Source organism: Microcaecilia unicolor, chromosome 8, assembly GCF_901765095.1.
Source record: "Microcaecilia unicolor chromosome 8, aMicUni1.1, whole genome shotgun sequence".
Taxonomy (NCBI): Eukaryota; Metazoa; Chordata; class Amphibia; order Gymnophiona; family Siphonopidae; genus Microcaecilia; species Microcaecilia unicolor.
In genome coordinates this window covers 110339704-110362767 of record NC_044038.1, presented here as the reverse complement: position 1 = coordinate 110362767, position 23064 = coordinate 110339704, and the positions used below count along the sequence as shown (strand labels likewise).

General features: G+C 42.5%; 1 protein-coding gene across 1 annotated transcript in view; it reads right to left on the bottom strand.

Moving 5' to 3' along the window:
• Positions 1 to 23064, bottom strand: part of C8H5orf58 (chromosome 8 C5orf58 homolog) — a 65404-nt gene that overhangs the window by 19174 nt on the left and 23166 nt on the right. The window contains exons 2-3 of the mRNA XM_030213183.1: positions 16456 to 16549; positions 13698 to 13721 (exon numbers count right to left, since the gene is read on the bottom strand). Coding sequence (XP_030069043.1) covers positions 13698 to 13721; positions 16456 to 16549 — 118 coding nt within the window. The remainder of the gene's footprint in view (positions 1 to 13697; positions 13722 to 16455; positions 16550 to 23064) is intronic.

Below are 23064 nucleotides of genomic sequence, written 5' to 3'. Positions count from 1 at the left end.
AGCGAAGTCCCCTTGTGGCTGGTCTCTGCAAACACTGCTGTCACGGCAGCAGCAGCAGCCATTTTTCTAAGAACCACCACAAGGGGTAGGAGCGAGTGGCCTTCACGCCTGCCCCCGACACTCACTAAACTCCAGGGCCATCAGGTAGGCCTAAGAGGGGCCTACTTAGACCTCGGGGGGGGGGGGGGGGGGTCCCTTTGATAACCACAGGCTAAGGAGAGGGGGTAGGAGAGAGGGAAGGAGGCTGGAGGGGCTACGATATTGGAGGCCGGAAAAGGGATAGGAGGGGGGCGTTAAAGATTAAAAAAACACAGTTATGCAGGTCCCGGCTGAATATCAGCCATGACCCACATAGGCTATGGCAGCCCTCCCTACCAAATTAAGCCCCCATATTCAGTATTTACTGGTGCCAAACAAGCTAATCTAGCCTGTGATGGTAAGCATTTTAAAAAAATGCTGACCACCACCAGTTAAATACAGAACCACCTTAATATGTTGTGAAATGTCATAAGTTCCTTAAAGAGAGAATTAAAGTCAAGGATGTCCAACATTCTGCCCTGGGCTAATCCTCAACCTTTAACAGAAATGGGATGGTCTGAGCCATCTCCCAGAGAAAACTGGTAAAGGAGAGCGCCTCAAGGGGAAGCTCCTCAGGGGGAGACCTCGTCTTTCATGTGTAGGGGAGGGGTCTGAGGAAAGACCTGAGGATCTCTCTTCTGAAAGTACCTCTGGTTCCACATTGGACTCCAACAAGCAGTCCGAATCAGAGTCAGGGTAATATTTTTCCCAGGATTACTGAGTTCAGAGCCTGCCTCGGGTCCACTGCCTCAACGTCCAAACTCGGGGTGAGAGTGCCAAGGAACCGATTCCGCCCCTGGTCCTCGAAAGAAAGAAGTCACCGTCTTGGCCAGAACTGACTCCGACACCCCACATGGGTACTGGTGTTAGCTGGGCTAGGCAGGGCATGAGTCTCCATGATGGGCTGAGGCAGTATCACAGTCGAAACAAACACCCTCAAAGTTTCAGCATCACACAGAGCCCCAGGATTCTTGTATGAGGTCCTGGAACCGCTCGTCGAGGGCAGTCAGCAGGGAAGGCTGGACTGATACCATCATGGTCAGGTCCACAGAAGGTATTGGGGTCAAATCAGAGGCCTGATTTTGGCACAGAGGAGGCTGGCTCACTGGTGCCATGCTTCAATGGGGACCAATGTTGGTGACTCTTGGATACCACCTTCTGCCTGGAACCAGGGTCCCTTGGTACCACTGAGGATGATTTCAAATCCTTACGAAAAGTTCAGAGAGAAGAGGACATTTCACATTTTGCTCTATGCTTGTTTACAGACTGAATTTAAAAGAGGAATTGTAGGATATTGTCATGTCCCTACCTCATCGCAAGTGGCGTCCTCAGGCTGCGCAGGGTCCCGTTGAAATGCACACTTGACTGGTACAGCCCTGAGCCATGTGTATGTAGTTCTTCTCTGGCTGCAGGCTCCTTGATTGATTTGCTTCCATGCACCTGGCTCTGCTTACTCTCTGCCTGACTTCCAGGCTCCTTGATTGCTTTGCTTCCACCCACCTGGGTCTACTCTTCCTCTGCCTGGCTTCCCTTGCTGCTCTATTGGTCTTCCGGTTCCTCCTTCCCCTGCTCTTGTCCTATGGCTGTGCCTCTTCTCCCTGCTGATGTCAGATGCCAGCACTTTATCAGCTGAGCTCTCCCTAGACTCCTTGCTTCGGCTTCTACTTTGGTAGGTGTTACTTGCTCAGTAGTGTGCTTCTCCTCTACTTTGTTCCTCGTTGCTGAAATAGCCTGTACCTGGATTACTCTTGTGTCTGCTGCCTGCCTACTGACTCTGCCTGTACCTGGATTACTCTCGTGTCTGCTGCCTGCCTACTGACTCTGCCTGTACCTAGATTACTCTCGTGTCTGCTGCCTGCCTACTGACCTTGCCTGTACCTGGATTACTCTCGTGTCTGCTGCCTGCCTACTTACTCTGCCTGTACCTGGATTACTCTCGTGTCTGCTGCCTGCCTACTGACTCTGCCTGTACCTGGATTACTCTCGTGTCTGCTGCCTGCCTATTGACTCTGCCTGTACCTGGACTACTCTCGTGTCTGCTGCCTGCCTACTGACTCTGCCTGTACCTGAATTACTCTCGTGTCTGCTGCCTGCCTACTGACTCTGCCTGTACCTGGATTACTCTCTTGTCGGTTGCCTGCTTACTGACTCTGCCTGTAACTGGATTACTCTCGTGTCTGCTGCCTGCCTACTGACTCTGCCTGTACCTGGATTACTCTCGTGTCTGCTGCCTGCCTACTGACTCTGCCTGTACCTGGATTACTCTCGTGTCTGCTGCCTGCCTACTGACTCTGCCTGTACCTGGATCACTCTAATGCCTGCTGCCTGTCTGGCCGTCATGTTCATCACCCCGCTTCCTGCTCCATCTCGTAAGCCCCGCAGGCCACCTGCACCTAGGGGCTCAACCTCTGGGGAACAGCGGTCAACGCAGGTGAAACCCGGGGTTGTTCGGCCACCAAGCAGAACCTGGTCGAAGTACTGGGCTCAGCAGCACTATACTTGGTACAAGAACTCACAGGTCTGACAGATATTGATAAACACAGTTAAAATTTAAAAAAAAAAAGCAAACTATTAGCTAGTCTCCATACCCTTTTCCCCATAGTTTTAAAATTTGAATTTTCTGCCACAGCATTAACAGATAGACTCTAGAAGGCACAGCAGGGCCTAGTTCAGTCTTAGAAAAAAAAAGAAAAATAAAAAACAAGATAAGCAAGCACTATTAACTAGTTTCTTTAGTTTACAACCCTTTTCCCCATAGTTTTAAACTGAAACGTTCTCTAGAGGTAGAAACTTAACAACCAAGAGTATTAAGAAGACTAAAAGAAAGTTATTTTCTGTTCCTTGCCTGCTAGAGAGATAGCACTGCTACTGACCTCAATTAGGTGTTAATGAAGGTGTGAGGAAGTAGAATATTTGCAAAGGTTACTAAGGGCAATCTGATTACTGGGTTAGCTTCAAAGGGTTTGCTTGAAGCAGTCTCCTTAGAATCTAGACTATATAGAAAGGAAAGGTCCCACTTAACTTTCTTTCTGAGAAGTTCTAAGCGAAGAGGACATTTCTCTGGATAAAATACATTATTTTGCTCTGTGCTTGCTAACTTAAAGATTGGGTTTAAAAAGAGGAATTGTAGGATATTGATAAACACAGTTAGAATTAAAAAAAAAAAAAAAGCAAACTTTATTAGCTAGTCTCCATACCCTTTCCCCCATAGTTTTAAAACTTGAATTTTCTGCCACAGTATTAACAGATAGACTCTAGAAGGGTGCAGCAAGGCCTAGTTCAGTCCTCATTCCCACCCACCCTCCCCAACTCCCATCCATCCATCCCTAGCTCAACTCTTCATTTATAGTCAATTATTCTAATTAGGACACAAGAGGAGCGTTTTCATTAGTTTTTTTAATTTTTATAATTTATAATGATATACAGTATCCAAATAGTATTACAGTACCAAGATACAAAAGAAACTCAGAAAAATAGAGGAACATAATAATTCAAGAATAAATTCTAATTATTCTTCACAATAAAAAGTAATCAGATCCAAGATAAGGAAATAAAGAAAAAAAAGGGGAAAAAAAGATTACAGATTTATTGGAGCTACGTCACTACCTACCTGTTTACTTCAGCCACCTACTAACAGTGAACATTAGGAACTACATTTTAACATGCACTTCTTCTCTGGCATTAAAAAAATTTTCTAGTTGTTTAGACTCAAAAAATTGAAATTGTTTACCCTCAAACAATATTATACAATTACAAGGAAAACGTAACACATAACTAGCACCAAGAGCCTGTGCCCTAGACCGCAGGGCTAAAAAGGCCTTACACCTTGCCTGTGTTCCTCTTGCTAAATCAAGAAAAAAACCTTATTTTTGAACTCCATATGTCGAAAGGAAAGCTTTAATACAGAATTGCGGTCAGGTTCAAAGGCAAAAGTCACCACCAATGTAGTCCTTTGAGTAGTAACCTCCAAAGAAGATTCCAAAAAAGCTAAGTTCAAATCCCCTTCACCTCTGGGTTGAGCAGCCAAACCATTGGGAATCCCAGGGTTTGGAATATACTGAGCCCTGGTGATAGGTGGTAAAACATCAGGGGGCATTTTTAAAACTTCCACCATATATTTCTTAAACATTTCCAACGCAGGTAATAATGGAAACTTTGGGAAGTTCAGGAGTCTCAAATTAAGTCTTGTAGATTGATTCTCCAGATATTCCAAATGTTTTGCAACAACATTTTTTTCTTTAATTGAAGCTACCTCCAAACTTTCCATAGACTTAAGGGAATCAACTTCAAGAGCTAACTGGCCCATAGCCTGAGCCTACACCAAGACTGCATCAGAAATAGATATTAAATCCTTAGTATTTTGTCTTGTAATATCCAGAAGAGAAGTTTGCATATTACCAATGGCGTCCCACAGTGTCACCACAGCTGGTTTCACCAATGTCTGCCTATGAATCAGAAGCATTTTGAGTAACAACTTGAGTTAAAGAGTTAGACATACGTTCACCAAGGATCTTGTTAATATGCTGGTATTCCAAACTCAAAGTTGGAACTGCACTTACAGTTGTAGTCCCCCCTGAAAGAGAAGGATTCTCCCCAAGCTGGGTTTCCAACACCGTTTCGACTGAAACTGTGGATCTACTTCCTGGTTGCGGGGGAGCCGCACGTTCAACAGGGCTCAGAGAAGCCCCGCTCAAACTGTCTCCCGTGGCTCCTGCCTCCGGAAGAAGTGAAGAAGTAACAGAGAAAGAAGCTGGTTGCACTCGAAAGTGCTCCAGAGTTGCCTGCTTTGTCAGAGGTATAGAGAAGGGAGCTGGGGGAGGCTCTCGGATCTTTCCTCTCCTCTTTCCCATTTAGGTCTAGTGAGCCTGAACGAGCAGCAGCATCCAGAGAAACAGAGCACCGCCAGGTACGATACTCCTCACAGCGCCATCTTGGATCCCTCCTTCATTAGAGTTTTAATTACATTTAATAAGTTTCTGAGAAGCAAACACTAAATAAATTACATATTACGCCATATAATATTAAGGCTCTTTATATTCATCTGATATCCTAGTAACTTAAGAAGTTTTAATACTACAAAGATGAAGACAGCAGTCCAACAGCAAGAGGGGCATTATCCAATCTTTTGCATTGTGTCACAGATATGATTATCTCCCAGTTGGTGAGAGTTTATATGTGTGTGTTCAATGCAAGAGCTCCTAGCTCTCAGAGAACGAGTCCATTCTCTTTAGGCTAGAGTAGCGGAGGAGCTGAGGGAGACAGAGAGGTACATAGAGGAGGCATACATGGACATTGTAGAGAAGTCCCACCTCTAGTCTGGCAGCCCCCTATGCTTCCTTGGAGGAGGAAGGTCTTCTAAAATGAGAGCATCACCCTGGTGCAGCTAGAATTAATCCTGTAGCCAGGACCAGTCCACAAGGGGATGCAATATCCCCTCACAATGAGGATGTGTCTCCAGGAGTTTCTGCCTAGGAGGGAAGGGTTAGGACAGCTGTTGTAGTTGATGATTTAATTATTAGGCATATAGATTGCTGGGTGGCCAGTGGACATGAGGATCACCTGGTCACTTGCCTGCCTGGATCTAGATGTTTTTTTAATGCTTCAGTACCAAGGTCCAGAAAAGGAGGTGTTCCAATTACAGTTTTTCAAAAGCTATTGAAAACCTTTTTATTTAGAAAATATTTGAGTTTGGGATCTTGCCAAGTATTTGTGACCTGGATTGGCCACTGTTGGAAACAGGATGCTGGGCTTGATGGACCTTTGATCTTTCCCAGTATGGCAATACTTATGCAGCTTTTTTTTTTAAATTATTTCTTTATTCATATATTTCAATATATCATCACAATACGTGAATATGCAATCGGCATTTATACAAGAGGCAAAAAATAAATAAATAAAAGGAAATATCATTAACAGCCTTTCTGTCCACAAGTTTAGGAAATTTGGAATCCAAGAATTTAGAATTTAAAGTAAAACATATAGCAATAATTACGGACTAGTGGTTGCAACCTCTGGTTCAGACCCAGCCTGCATTTAGGGAGGGCACACAACATTCAATTCCACTCTAGCATCTAGAAATTGTTTTAAACTGTTTTGGGTCTACAAATTGAAACTGTTTACCCTCAAACATTACATTACAATAACAAGGAAAACGTAATAAAAAGTTGCTCCCAGTGCCACCACCCTAGGGCAGAGTTCCAAAAAGGCCCTCCATCTCATCTGTGTAGGCCTTGAGAGATCAGGAAAAATATGAATTTTTGAGCCCAAAAACAGATTTTCTAAGTGTCTCAAGGAAAGCCTTAATACTGGCATTCCTATCAGGCTCCAGCACAAAAGTAACAAGCAGAGTCAACCTCTGAGTAATTATCTCCAATGAACTTTCAAGGAAAGAAGTAAGATCCATTCCTTCCCCTACTATCGGGGGATTTTCTTCCACCACTCCCACCACTCCTGATGTAATAAACCCAAGTAAGGGGAGGCAGTGAGTCCTTATCCATTCCAAGAATATCAATCATATATTTTTTAACCATGGTCCAAAGGGAAATTAAAGGGCGATTTGGGAAAATTAAGAAACCTGAGGTTAAGTCTTCTAGCCTGGTTTTCCAGTTACTCCAATCTTTTATGTAGGAAATTAGTATCCTTAACCAAAGCCGTTTCTACAGATCCCATTTCTTGAATTTTAGTATTCACAGTCTCCAAATCTAAGGTTTGCTGTGCAGTCTTTTGCGCCTGAAGCAGGGCAGCCTCAGAAAGAGTCTTATATCAGAAGTAGTCATTTTTAAAGTAGTTTGCATAGAAGTGTGAATGCTGTAAACCATATCCCATAGTGACTCTAATGTCACAGGTTGCTGGTCTATTCACACCACTAATGGCTGGAGAAGGGTGAGGTTGATCTTCAACACGAGCAAGTTTAGAAACTATATCCTGGGGCAATACCTTTGAAGCTGATTGTAGCAATAGTTCTCGGCGTTGAGATTCAGCCTCCGTTACTGCAGACACTCCCTCAAACAGGTCGGGCTGAGCCCTTCGGCTTCCTTCCCTGTTAGAGCTGGCAGCAACTCCCCTCCAGGCTGGGGTGGAGCAACTCGTTCCACAGGGCTCAGGGAAGCCCCGTTTCCATTCTCAATCGACGCCGAAGCACAGAGAGTTGCAGAGGGGGTCGAAAAACCCTGAGGACCCGTTGCTGTCTGAAAAATTGCAAAGTTGTCTGCCACGAAGTCACAGGAGCTGAGGGATGTTCCTTCACTTTTCCCCTCCGTTTCCCCATGCTTGATGAGGCGACAGAGGCAACCGAAGAGGACCTACAAACAGAGCAACTTCCAGGAGCTAACACAGGTGCGTCCATTCACAGCGCCATCTTGGATATGCAGCTTTTTTATTAACTGTTTTTTACCCAAATGATCTGTAATAATCCTGGAGTTGGTCCAGTTTACTCTTTTGGGAGCCACACTGAACTGTGATGGTATGTGTGGAATACAAAGTGTCATGTATAATTATTAACCAGGCAGGAACCTCTCATGCCTTGTTAAATCGCTTTGAATATCAGGTCCAAGAGCAAAGGCAGTCGGTGGCTCAGCTGTTTGGGGAAGCTAAAGTGGGTGGGTTTAGGGTGGGGCCTGAATTCATAATTGTCTGCCAACCTGCAGAAAGAAGTAAAATAGTTGCAGGTAATACATTTTATTAAATTTAGAAATAAAATATGTATCATATGCCAAAGAATAAGTGGCAAGAAAAATTAAACAGTGCAAACTTCAGTAGATGCAGATAGGTTTCTTAGGCAATTCAATTAAAGTGGATTGATTAAAAAAAAGTATTCATAGATAATGTCTCCGCCTCCATAGAATCCTGCAGCCAGTCTTTCTCTCTTCTCTTTTACACATCCCACTTGCACACCAGCCATCAGATTCTGTCTGATGTTATGACAAAGTAAAGGTTTTGAAGTCACTATCCTTCCATTACAAAACACTGTACACAAATTGTGAGAACATTACTGTGCATTCTGCTTGGCAGTCAGAGCATTTCAATGGGATTCTTATGCTAACATAGTAACAGAGAAAATGACGGCAGATAAAGACCTGTACGGTATGTGATACTTTATACCCGAGTTTGATTTGTCCTGCCATTCTCAACTGTTCTTGTACTAAGTTCTGAAGCTAACGTCGAAACCCTTAAAATTTATAATCCACGCCCATCCATAGCTATTCAGTCACGATCAGGGCGTAGATCATATGTCTGCCCAGCACCGGTTTTGCTTCCCAATTACCGGCGTCACCACCTAATCTCCGCTAAGATTACATGGATCCATTCCTTCTAAACTGATTCCTTTGTGTTTATCCCACCATGTTTGAATTCCATCAACCGTTTTCATCTCCAACCACCTCCCGCAAGAGGGCATTCCATGTATCCACCACCCTCTCTGTGAAAAAATACTTCCTGATATTACTCCTGAGTCTGCCCCCCTTCAACCTCAATTCATGTCCTCAAGTTCTACCGCCTTCCCATCTCCAAAAAAGGTTTGATTGCGGATTAACACCTTTCAAATATTTGAATATCTGTATGTCACCCCTGTTTCTCCTTTCCTCCAAGGTATACATGTTCAAGTCAGGCAAGTCTCCTCGTATGCAAATCCCATACCATTTTTGTAGCTTTCTTTGGCACCACTTCCAGTCTTTTTAAATCTTTAGCAAGATACGGTCTCCAAAACTCAACACAATACTCCAAGTGGGGCCTCACCAATGACTTGTAGAGGGGCATCAACACCTCCTTTCTTCTGCTGGTTATGCCCCTTTCTATGCTGCCTAGCATCCTTCTGGCCACAGCCATCGCCTTGTTTCTTCACATTTAGATCCTCAGACACCAACACCCCAAGGCCTCTCTCTTGAATCGAGCTTACAAAATCTCTCCCCTCCTATCTGGTATCTCTCTTTTGGGTTTCTGCACCCCAAGTGCATCACTTACACTTCTTTGCATTAAATTTTAACATCTATAATCTATTAGGGTTCAAGTATCTCAAAGTGGCGTAATTACCCCCCAACCACTTATACTTAACACCAGGACTGTCTTTCTTCTATGTTGTGCAGCGCTGCATACGCCTTGTAGCGCTATAGAAATGCTAAATAGTAGTAGTAGTAGTAGTATATGTATCTATAAAATTTGTTTTGTTTTTTGTTTGCAGTGCTCAGTGTTCGTCTAAGTGCTCTATATCCCTATAGTTATAACAACTATATTAAGCATAGGCGATCATATTTCCATCATTGCACTGCCCCCTCCTGTCCTGCCTATACTAATAATGGATCAGTTGCTCTTAAATTGTTAATCCAAAAAGCCAACTTGAATTGTAGAAACTCAGACACTTAGCTTAACATGAAAGTGCTACAGGACCGGTTCAGTGCTGTTGGTGTGTGCCCTGAAGTCTGTGTCAAATATGTTGTTATTCGTGGCTTAAAAAATGATTAAATTAACATCTTCTCCGCTGGAGAACAGACGATAGCGGAGAAGATGTTAATTTAATCATTTTTAAGCACGAATAACAACATATTGACACAGACTTCAGGAGCACACACCAACAGCACTGAACCGGTCCTGTAGCACTTCATGTTAAGCTAAGTGTCTGAGTTTCTACAAATTCAAGTTGGTTTTTTGGATTAACAGTTTAAGAGCAACTAGTCCATTATTAGTATAGGCAGTGCAATGATGGAATATGGTTTCTGTGCTTAAATATAGTTGTTATAACTATATGGATATAGAGCACTTAGACACACACTGAGCACTGCAAACAAAACAACAACAAAAATTCTCTAGATACATATTAAAATACTAGTAGAAAAGGCCCGTTTCCGAAAACAAATGAAATGGGCACTAGCCAGGTTTTCCTCGTAGTGTGTATGTTTGAGTGAGTGTGTGTGTGAGAGTGACTGTGCGAGAGAGAGAGTGACTGTGCGATTATGTGTCAGAGAGCGATTGTGTCTGTGTGCTTGTGCATCTGTGAGTGAGTGTGTGTGTTTCAGAATGACTGTGTGCGAGTGCATATGTGAGACACAGTGAGTGTGAGAAGAGTGAGTGTGTTTCCCCCCCCCTCCTACTCCTCTCTTCCCCTTGCCCCCCCTCTCTCCCCCCCTCTTATGATAGCTAAAGTAGCATCCCTTCCCTTACGGGCAAGGGCAGGGCAAACACTCATGGGCAAACTTTGATCTACACCACCACAGATTTAGAATGTTGGGACTTATGGAGGCTTCATTAGAATGTTGGAGGTGTGTTTTATATATAGAGATAAATGACTGGTGTTAAGTATAAGTGGTTGGATTAAATTTTAACTGCCAGACCCTCAACCATTCTTCTCATAATTTCTACTCCCTCCAGGGTATCCACTCTATTGGAGTTCAAATTTATCAAGACCTAGCTGCCGCCACGATACAATGGTGGTCAGAGCTGCGATCCCTTACTACACATCTCCGGGAGCAGGGAATCAATTAAAAATGTTGGCACCCTTTGTCTTATTATTTTATAAATATGGCAAACTCCACCAGCTACTTTCTATGTTGGAAGCCAAGGAAATTTTGCCAGAAACAGTGACTTCACTCTCACCTTCCCATCCTGGTGTGACAGCCGTGCAATAACAATGTAGACCTAAATGGCAACGGGTGACAAAAGACAACAAACGCTTATAGCATCAACAATCAAACTCTCGCCTACCACCACTAAACCAACTTAGGGATCTAGATTTTCCACCTGATCATCGTTGCTGTTTGCCAATTTGGTGGATTAATTTAATTTAATGGATAGATATTAGTCACTTGACTGAAGCTTGATATTGGATTGTGGTCACAGACTGGACACTACCTGTTCATCACTGGATTGTCCTATAACTACTTTGGCATCTGTGAGCTTCTGAGCTTAATGGTGTGAGTATGCTTCCTCTGTATAATGGTTTGCTCCTAATTGGAGGAGATTGCTATTATTCTGAAGAGGGATGAACGGGGTGGGGGGAGTGGGATGAATAGGGGAATGAAGAATGTGGCTAAAGGTGGGACATGGAGACCTACTGGATAGACTGTATATTTGAGACCTTCTGATATGCTTTTGTCCTTGAATTGATAATGAATATGACTGTTGGTAGACTGGATGGACCACTCAGGTCTTTATCTGCCATCACTTACTATGTACCATACCAGCACTAACTCCCTGGACTCAAAAGAGAACAACCTTATGCATGAGAAGGCAGCACTGTAAATATTACACCAGGCCCTAAAACACTGATGCCTCAGCTAGTGAGAAAACAGAACAAATAGGACTGCTGCAAGGTCTCCACACTCCCATTTTGGCCACTGGTAAAGAACACAAACAGACCCTAAACAAATATGAAAACAAGGGACCACAGATCATTAATAGAGACATGAAGGCAAAACAGTGAACTGGAAACCTCAAAAAAGTCAAACTCTGCATACACAGCAACAATAAAGATAGTTACTGAAATACAAGCTATGAGAGAATGTATTTTCCAAAGCTCCCAAAACTGCACAAAGAAAGACACTTGACTCTAAATAAGAGCCACAACAAATACAACAAGTGAATCAAGATGATAATAATCCAGATAACCTCTATATTAAAAATGGAAGAATAAAAGACTCGGATACCAGAGGGCACCATAAGAGCATAAGGGTTGCCATACTGGGACAGACAAAGGTCCACCAAGCCCAGTATCCTGTTTCCAAAAATAGCTCATCCAAGTCACAAGAACCTGGGAAGATCCCAGAACAGTGAAACAGTAGTGATTTTCCCAAGTCCACCTTAATGGGCAGCTTATAGACTTTTTTTTAATCGTTTTTATACATAGTAAACAAGTATAAACTTGTAAAGAAAAATCCACTATTACAATTAAATCTAAAGATATTATTCATAACACAAATTAAGTATTATAGCTTCATTTAAAGTCCACAACAGGAGTCCAAGATTCCTAAATAGGAGAAAACAGGTAATAAACTTATAAATCAAATTTTGAGATACAGACTTGTTTCTATTCGACTTTACTTACTAGGAGCTCTCTTAGATGTGAGAAAAGATGACAATTGGTCAGGATCAAAATAAACATATTTCACGGCTTGATAGGAGATTAAACATTTACAAGGATATTTAAGGTAAAAAGTTGCGCCAAGTTGAAGTGTCTCCTGTCTCAACTGTAAAAACTTTTGTCGTCGCCTTTGTGTTTTCCCTCGCTAGATCTGGAAAAACACGAGTTTGCAAACCACAAAAGGGTTTTTTCTTTATTCTGAAAAAACTTCTTTAAAATCCAGATCTTGTCCGAAGGTAACGCTACTGTGGCCAACATAGTAGTTGGTGTTATCTGTTCTGAATCAGACATTTCAAGAAGGGCAGAAACATCCAATGGTTGCGCATTCTGAATATTATTCCTTTGTAAAGGATCCAAACCCTTCACAGGTATATAAAAAAACCTGTGAAAAGGGTGGCAATATCTTTATCTTCTATCTCTAGAATTTCTCTGAGGTAATTTTTTAGCATCTCCCAACAGCTTATAGACTTTTCTTTTAGGAAATTATCCAAACCTTTTTAAACCCAGCTAAGCTAACTGATTTTACCACATTCTCTGGCAACAATTCCAGAGTTTAATTACATGTTGAGTGAAGAAATATTTTCTCCGGTTTGTTTTAAATTTACCACGTAGTAGTAGCTTCATTGCAAGCCCCTAGTCCTAGTAGTTTGTTTTAAATTTACCACGTAGTAGTAGCTTCATTGCAAGCCCCTAGTCCTAGTAGTTTTAGAAAGAGTTAAAACAAGCAATTCACATCTACCCCGTTATCCACTCCACTCAGTATTTTATAGACCTTTATGGTATCTTCCCCTCATTCATCTCTTCTTCAAGCTTAAGAGCTCTAGCTGCTTTAGCCTTTCCTCAAAGGAAAGTTGTCCCATCCCCTTTAACAATGTCATCACCTTTCTCTGTACCTTTTTTAATTCCACTATATCTTTTTTGAGATATGGTGACCAGAACTGCATACAATATTCAAGGTGCAGTCGCACCATGGCGCTATACAAATGCATTATAACTTTTTCCATTCCTTTTCAAATAATTTCTAACATTCTATTTGCTTTCTTAGACACCCGCCACACACGGAGGCAGAGGGTTTCAACGTATCATCAACGATGACACCTAGGATCATTTTCCTGGGCGTTCTTAATGTGGAACCTTGCAACATATAGCTATACTTTAGGTTCCTCTTTCTCACATGCATCACTTGCACTTGCTCACATTAATATCATATGACATTTGAATGACCAGTCTCCCAGTCTCGTAAGGTCCTCTTGTAATTTAACAACTTTGAATGACTTTGTGTTGTCACCAAATTTAATTACCTCACTAGTTATTCCCATCTGTAGATCATTTATAAATATGTTAAAATGCAGAGGTCCCAGCACAGACTCCTGGGGATCCCCACTTTCTACTCTTTTCCCTACTCTCTGTTTTCTATCTTTTAACCAGTTTTTAATGCACAATAGGACATTACCTCCTATCCCTTGACATTCTAATTTTCTCAGGAGTCTTTCATAAAGTACTTTGTCAAATGCCTTTTGAAAATCTAGATACACAATATCGATCGGCTCACCTTTATCCAAGTGTTTCTTCACCCCTACAAAGAAATGTAGTAGATTGGTGAGGCAAGATTTCCCTTCACTAAATCCATGTTGGCTTTGTCTCATTAATCCATGCTTTTGAATATACTCTGTAATTTTGTTCTTTATAATAGTCTCTACCATTTTGCCTGGCACCAACGTCAGGGTCATCGGTCTTAATTTCCCAGATTACCTCTGGAACCCTTTTAAAAAAACTGGTGTTATACTGGCTACCTCCAATATTCTGGTATCATGCTGGATTTTAAAGATAAATTACATATTACTAACAATAGCTTCTCAAGTTCATTTTTCATACTATGGTATATCATTTGGTCCGGTTGTGGATATTTTTCACTGGTCAAAAACCTCCATTTAATATTTTTATGTTATTTCTAAAATTATTTTGATTTTTCTGCTTTTTCTTCATTTACTATGTGCAATTATTTATACAAACACATTTCCAAATGCTGAAATTTTCCAATTAATAAATTCAGAATAAAATACTTTTTTCTACTTTTGTTGTCTGAGCATTTTATGTTTCTTGTCACGTTGGTCCAGTGTCTATTTTCTGCTTTTCTCTATTTTTTCTTCCCAATATTCAGCGCTATTTAACCGGCCAGAACAGCTGCTGACTGGTTAAATAGTGTTTAACCAGCTATCTGCCAATTTTCAGCAGGTGATAACTGGCTATCCCCTGCTGAATATCTCCGGTTAGCGGCTAGCAGATAGACGGCTATATTGGCCGATATAACTGGTAATCCGCTTATTTTTAAAGCTGGTTTAGCAGCCATATTTGGCCACATGAAAACATGGGATATCTTTGGCCAGTTTAAAGATAACTGGCTAAGTCTGAATATTGACTTAGCCAGTTATCTTTAAACTGGCTAAAAATAAACTGGATATTCAATGCTGGTCACCGGGAATGGCCAGGCATTGAATATCCGGGCTCAGTGCCAACCACGGGAGTTAGCCGGTCTAACTCCCACAGTCTGAATATTTCCCTCCTATTTTTGTAGGATCCTCTATCCATTTGACATTTCTTCTGTCTCCATGTCCACCATCCATCTTTCCTCTGGCTCCCTATCGGTCCTGTCCAGCATTTTCATTCTGTGTCCCTGTCCTCCTTCCACATTCAGCATCTGAACTCTCAGAATCCCTGTCTTCCTCTTGCATTCGGCATCTTCCCTCTGTGTCTCTCTGTGTTGCCCTCTCCTGCATTTCCCTGTTTGTCGCTATCCCTCCTACTGTGTCCAGCATTGCCCCCTATGTGTCCCTATTCCTTCTCCATTCAGCATTATTCATCTGTGTTCCTGTCCCTTTGCTCTCTCCATGCCCAGCATTTCTTCTCTGTCTCCCTGTCCCTCCACTCTCCTTTCTTCCCTTTCTACTGCTGTGGCCTGTATCTCTCCCCATCCACCTTCCTCATGTTCCAATATTGCTCCCTCTTGGGTCTCCAATGTATCCCCCAGTCTCTTCCACTCCTTTAATCTGACCTCTCCCTCCCCCACATCTATCCCTCTCCTTCCCAGGTCCAGCACCTCTCTCTTCTTCCCTCCTTCCCTCCACATGTCCAGCATTTCTCCCCTTTCCTTCCACCCCAACCTCACAGATCCAGCGACTCTGACTCTCCCTCTTCTCCCTACAGCCTGATGGTGCTGCTACTTTGCCTTGATCGCTGCTGATAGTGACACCACAGAGATTAAAGCAGGTTGCCTCCCACCCACGTGGAAAAGGAAGTTGCATCGGAGGAGGGCAGAAGACATCACTGGGAAGGCCGAGGCCCCAAGGCAGCCTGCTGTAATTGCTGTGGTGTCACTAATAGCAGCGATCTAGGTAAATTAGCAGCACTATCAGGCTGCAGGGAGAAGCGAGAGAGATGCTGGCACCTGAAGCCAACAACAGCCCGGGACAGTGCCTGAAGGTCATGAAGGGGAGGGGAACACCAATTGCTGCAGTGAGAGCAGGTTAGCTCCATGTGGTCAGGTTGCTGAGGAAGGCTGGGTTCCAGCTGCTGCCAGTTTTAAAATTAGAAGAGGTCCTGCTTGCAAGCCTCCCCAAGCCTCTTATATGGGGCGCCTATGCCCAAGAATAATTACTTGTCGTTTCTGAAGATCATATTGCTGTAATTGCAGAATTACAGTCTTCCCAGTCTCTTGTTGCTTACCCTGTGGCACAGACCCATGCATGGAACCAGATGAAGAGAACTCGTCAGCCACCACAGAACTTGAGTCCATGACTTCTTCACTAAGTGAAAGAAAGCCAATCAAACTTTGTGTAACCGACTAGCTCCAGCCCCCAATCTCAACTGAGGCTGCAGTATCAGGGCAGAAATGGCGAGGGGTTGTTTATGCTCCTCAGGACTCAAAGTTGTTTATGCAGCCAAGGGAAATAACAACCCTTCTCCTCTCTCCCAGAAGCTTCTAAACAAGAGCACCAACCAGATCCAACCCCCTGCAAACAAATCCATCGATCGGTCCAACAAATGGGAATTTAGATACCTGCCCCAGCAGTGCATGCGGTCTGCCTTTTCTCTTCCCCATAACATGAAGAAAATAGCTCAAAACACTACATCACAGCTGCCATCTTGATCCACCTCTGATATATGCAAATCTATTTCATACATATTTAGGGTAGCACTCATGAAAATTTGACAGGCTAAGTGTACCTTCAAGAGAGGGGTGAGAAAAAGCAAAAAATGGACCTTCTGGTCCTTCTCTACCATCATCCTTTCTGTTTCTAGTTACCACTTACCTCCTATTGTTCTGAGGTTCAGGACTATGTTCTCTAGGTTTTTAATGATCACAGCCAGACGTGACTGGCAGTCAATACCGTTATTCTGAAACATCTACAGAAAGAAAAGTGGAATTAGATGCAATGTTAAGACATTTGTTTTTTTGTTACTCAAATATAAACCCAAATGCAAATCTGCCATACTAATATATGATTTTTACAGACAGCTGGCTCTAGAGGTCATTGGTGAGGCCCCACCTGGAGTATTGTGTTCAGTTTTGGAGGCCTTATCTTGCTAAGGATGTAAAAAGAATTGAAGCGGTGCAAAGAAAGCTACAAAAATGGTATGGGATTTGCATTACAAGACGTATGAGGAGAGACTTGCTGACCTGAACATATATACCCTGGAGGAAAGGAGAAACAGGGGTGATGTGATACATACGTTCAAATATTTGAAAGATATTAATCCGCAAACAATCCTTTTCCGTAGATGGGAAGGCGGTAGAACTAGAGGACATGAAATGAGATTGAAGAGGGGCAGACTCAAGAAAAATGTCAGGAAGTATTTTTTGCCCTTCCGTGGGAGGTGGTGGAGATGAAAACGGTAACAGAATTCAAAAATGCATGGGATAAACATAAAGGAATACTGTTCAGAAGCAATGGATCCTCAGAAGCTTAGCGGAGATTGGGTGGCAGAGCCGGTGGTGGGAGGCGAGGCTAGTGGTTGGGAGGCAGGGCTAGTGCTGGGCAGACGGTCTGTGCCCTGAAAATGGCAGATACAAATCAAGGTCAGGTATACACATGAAGTAGCACATATGAGTTTATCTTGTTGGGCAGACTGGATAGACCGTACAGGTCTTTCTTTGCTGTCATCTACTATGTTACTAACCTGCTTATTTTTGAAGGAGAAGGGCACCCGTCTTCCCGGGAAATGGGCGTCCTTCTCCTAAGGTCGCCCAAATCGGCATAATCGAAAGCCGATTTTGGGCGTCCTCAACTGCTTTCCGTCGCGGGGACGACCAAAGTTCAAGGAGACATGTCGGCAGTGTACAGAAGGCGGGACGGGGGCGTGATTAACAGATGGGCGTCCTCGACCGATAATGGAAAAAAGAAGGGCGTCCCTGACGAGCATTTGGCCGAATTGGTCCATTTTTTTCACAACCAAGCATCAAAAAGGTACCCGAACTGACCAGATGATCACCGGAGGGAATCAGGGATGACCTCCCCTGACTTCCCCAGTGGTCACGAACCTTCAAAAACTTTTGTCTTTTTTTTTTTTAAGAGTATGTCCTTCGCTATGACTCCGTCCCTGCGACGGCAGTTGAGGACGTCCTTCCCTGCTACGGCAGTTGAAGATGTCCAAAATGTGGATGTTTCTGTGAGGACATCCATGCCTTTGCTATGCCTACGACACCCTTTTTATTTATTTGGATTTTGGATCACAAGTAGCAGCAGTGGGATTTGAACCGGACACCTCTGGAGTGCAAGACCAGTGCTCTAACCACTAGGCCACTAGGCCATCCCTGTGTGGGTGTGGGGGGGGGGCAGCATGCAGGTCCCTGGGCGGGGGAGGTATGTGTGTGCCAGCGGTAATGAAGGCCTGGACGTCCTTCTTTCAAACATTTTGGACGTCCTCAACTGCCCCCCACAGAGATGGCCAAATTTCAAGGGAGTGGAGTGGAGGAGTGACCTAGAGGTTAGAGCACTGGTCTTGCAATCCAGAGGTGACCAGTTCAAATCCCAGTGCTACTTGTGATCCAAAATCCAAATAAATAAAGGGGGTGTCAGGGGCATAGCAGGCATGGATGTCCTTCTCACAAACATCCACATTTTGGACGTCCTCAACTGCCGTCACAGGGAAGGAAGTCCTCAACTGCCGTCGCTTCCCCTCCTTAGGAAGGAAATCGTGTGCAAATGAGCTAACAGCGAGCAGTTCATTTGCATGCAATTTCCTTCATGCATGCCCGTTCCTTTCCGGATCGGTAAGGGAAGGGCTTTTTCCATTCAGTGGGACCAGTGCACTGCAAATGCTGGCTCCTCCCATGACCAAATGGCTTGGATTTGGTCATTTCTGAGATGGGCGTCCTCGCTTTCCATTATCGCTGAAAACCGGGAATGACCATCTCTAAGGTCGACCTAAATTTCATGATTTGGGCGATCTCCGACCGTATTATCGAAACGAAAGATGGGCATCCACCTTGTTTCGATAATACGGGTTGCCCCGCCCCTTTATGGGGCCATCCTTAGAAATTGGCACCCCCGTTCGATTATCCCTCTCCATGTTACTATGTAGAGGGTTTCTATACAAACCCCTCTGCTGGTTTATTTATTTATTTATTGCATTTATATCCTACATTTTTCCACCTCTTTGTAGACTCACTGTGGCTTACAGAGTTATTGTGGTTATATAGAGAATAACAAAACTCGAGTATTAACAATTGGATGTAAGAAGCAAAACATTTTGATAATAGGTACAGGTGTCATATGGTAACGTGTTCAGATTTAAACAAGTAGAAATAAGCAAAACATTCTGAATAGTAGGTAATCGTTGATAATGGGTGGGTAGAGATGTCATGGAATGTACCGTGATCAAGTTAAAAAAACAGAAATAGACAAACACATTCTTGATAGTAGGTAGGTGTGATGTATTACATTGGTAGTAGCTGGATTTTATTGGTATGCCTTGTTAAATAGGTGGGTTTCAGGGATTGCGGAAGTTGGTTAGTTCATAAGTAGTTTTTAAGATGCGTGGCAGTGCGTTCCCATAGCTGTGTACTCAGGTAACAGAAGTCGACGCATGCGTTAGTTTGTATTTTATGCCTTTGCAACTGGGGAAGTGAAGGTTGAGGAATGTACGGGATGACCTTCTAGGTGGTAGTCTACCAGGTCTGACATATAGGCCTGGGGCATTCCATGAATGATTTTGTGAACCAGGGAACATACCTTGAATGTAATTCGTTCTTTAAGTGGGAGCCAGTGTAGTTTCTCCCTTAGGGGTTTAGCACTTTCATATCTTGTTTTTCCGTAGATGAGTCTGGCTGTGGTGTTCTGGGCAGTTTGCAGCCTCTTGATTATTTGTTCTTTGCAGCCAGCATAAAGTGCATTGCAGTAGTCCAGATGACTAAGCACTATTAATTGTACTAGGTTCCGAAAGATGGTCCTTGGGAAGAAAGGTCTTATCCTTTTGAGTTTCCACATTGAGTAGAACATCTTTTTAGTTGTATTTTTCACATGGCTTTCAAGTGTAAGATGTTGATCGATGGTGACTCCAAGAATTTTCAGGGTTTCTGATATGGGAAGGGATAGGAAGGGATAGTTTTGGAGTGTTTATGGTGGTGAATTTGTTCTTGTTATATTGTGAGGTGAGTATAAGGCATTGCGTTTTTTCTGCGTTGTTTCAGCTGAAATGCGTCCGCCCATGAATGCATGATATGGAAACTTTGATGTCGTTGGTAATTTCTGTTAGATCATTTTTTTAAATTTATTTTCAAATTTTAATAATTACAATATTCAATAAATCTTGAATAAAATACACAAAATATGCAACATTATCATAGGAAAACAATAATACAAAGAGAAATAGAAAAAAAACTCTTATCGACCACAATTTAGGAATTGATCCAAGAAAAAGAATTAAATTATAAGCTAATATACAAAGCCTATTCTCTAATTGTTAAACCAAAAGACTACTGCACCATGCTATGCTGACTTAATCCAAGCTACTATACAGTGTTCATTCAGGATTAAATTTTCACAATTACACTCTCTTTGCTTAATAATTATCATAGAAATCAACAAAATAAAACATGGAAAAGAAAATAAGATGATACCTTTTTTATTGGACATAAGTTATACATTTCTTGATTAGCTTTCGAAGGTTGCCCTTCTTCCTCAGATCGAAATAAGCAAATGTGCTAGCTGACAGTGTATATAAGTGAAAACATTCAGCATTACTATGACAGTCTGACAGGGTGGGAGGAGGGGGTGGGTAGGAAGTATGCATGGGGACATCAAAGCATATCATTGATATTCTAACAGGGTGGGTGTGGATAGGTGAGGGGAGGGTGATCAACAGAGACATATAGCTTTATGGTTTATAATGGGCTAGGAACCCCAGATCCTTGTTAAGTCCTTTCTGTTGGGTGTTAAAATATTCAATCATTCTGACTTCAAAGGTCTTACTTTCTTGTATGATTTTAAAGTTACCTTTGAGGATTCTCACTGTGAAATCACTGGTACAGTGTCCTGGTCCTGTAAAATGTTGACCAACAGGCGTGGGAACCCTGCTGGCACCAGTATTGTTCATATGATGTCTATGTAAATTGAATCTTGTCTTAAGCATCTGGCCTGTTTCTCCAATATAGCATCCTTCGTTACATTTTTTACACTGAATGATATATACCACATTGGAAGATGAGCAAGTGAAAGATCCCTTTATGTTTAATATCTTTCCTTTGTGGATGACTTTGGGGTCCTGTGAATATTTTGGCATAGTTTGCAACTGGATAAATTACAGGGAAGTGTGCCCTTCTGTTCCTTTCAGTCTGTGAAGGAATTTACTTCTGATTAGCTTGTGTTTTAAATTGGGTGGCTGTCGGAAGGCCAGTACTGGTGGGGATGGGAATATCTCTTTCAGTAATTCATCCTCCTGGAGTATAGGTTGTAGATCTCTTATGATTTTCCTCAGTTTTTCCAGCTCTGGATTGTATGTCACTACAAGCGGGATTCTGTCTGTGGATTTTTTCTTTTGTACTGTAGCAGATTCTCCCTGGGTGTTTTGAGGGAGGAGGCAATATTCTTGGAGATTATTTTGGGTTGTAGCCCTTCTGTTTGAAGGATTCAGTCAGGGTTTTAAGGTGTCTGTCTCTGTCCCCTGGGTCAGAGCAGATACGGTGGTATCTTGTGGCTTGGCTGTAAATGATGGATCTTTTTGTATGTGAAGGATGGAAGCTGGAGTTGTGGAGGTAGCTACATCTGTCTGTGGGTTTCTTGTAATAGATGTTTGTATACAGCCATCACTGATTGAGACCGTGGTGTCCCAAAAAATTGACTTTTTCTGGGGAGTAGTCAATTTTGAATCTGATTGTAGGATGGTATGTATTGAATGCAGAATAAAATTGTTTCAGAGTTTTCTTCACCCTCCGTCCAAATCATAAAAATGTCATCGATGTACCGGTAGTATTTTAGAGGTTTGGTCTGGTGTGTATGCAGAAATGTCTCTTCCAGCTCAGCCATAAAAAGGTTGGCATATTGGGGTGCTGTCCTGGTGCCCATCGCAGTGCCCATTATTTGCAGATAGATATCATTGTTAAAGTGGAAGCAGTTGTGAGTTAAGATGAATTTGATTAATTTTGTAATAGTTTCTGGTGAGTATTGATGGTCCAGTGTGGATTTTTTTAGGAGTCTTACACATGCAGCTATGCCATCCGCATGTGGAATGTTGCTGTATAGTGATTCTACATCCATCGTGACCAGAAGGGTGTTAGGTGGTAGTTGCTTGAATATTTTTTCAATTTATTCAGAAAGTCTGTGGTGTCTTGTATGAAGCTGTTAGTTTTGTGTACGAGAGGTTTCAGAATTCCCTCTATGAATCCAGATATTTCTTCCGTGAGTGTGCCAATACCTGATATGATTGGTCTGCCAGGGTTTCCCAGTTGTGGATCTTGGGTAGCATGTAAATGTGCCCACGGAAGGTTGATTTGGGTATGAGTTTCTTCAGGTGAGGTTGCGCTTGTGTAGGAAATGTTTTGATAAGGTCTTTCAGCTGTTTGTGTAATCCTGTGTGGGGTCCTCAGTTAGTTTCCTGTAGTATTTATTATCTGAGAGCTGTCTGTGCCCCTCTCAATGTATTTTTGTATGTCCATAATATCTGGTGCCAGCAGGGTTCCCACGCCTGTTGGTCAACATTTACAGGACCAGGACACTGTACCAGTGATTTCACAATGAGAATCCTCAAAGGTAACTTTAAAACCATACAAGAACGTAAGACCTTTGAAGTCAGAATGATTGAATATTTTAACACCCAACAGAAAGGACGTACAAGGATCTGGGGTTCCTAGCCCATTATAAACCATAAAGCTGTATGTCTCTGTTGATCACCCTCCCCTCACCTATCCACACCCACCCTGTTAGAATATCAATGATATGCTTTGATGTCCCCATGCATACTTCCTACCCACCCCCCTCCTCCCACCCTGTCATAGTAATGCTTGAATGTTTCACTTATATACACTGTCAGCTATCACATTTGCTTATTTCCGATCTGAGGAAGAAGGCAACCTTCGAAAGCTAATCAAGAATGTATTATGTTATGTCCAATAAAAAAAGGTATCATCTTATTTTCTTTTCCATGTTTTATTTTGTTTGATTTCTATTGATAACCTTAAGAGTGGACTAACACGGCTACCACACTCCTTTGCTTAATAAAAACTTCTCTAACTGCTTAGGTTCAAAAAATTGGTATTGCTTTGTTTGATACAGTATCCTACAAACACAAGGAAATTTCAATTGAAAATTTGCTCCTAAAGCTACTACCCTAGGACGCTGTAAAAGAAATAAGTTTCTTCTCTTTTGGGTTTCCCTGGATAAATCCGGGAAAACCCTTACTTTTGAATCTAAAAATAAAGAATT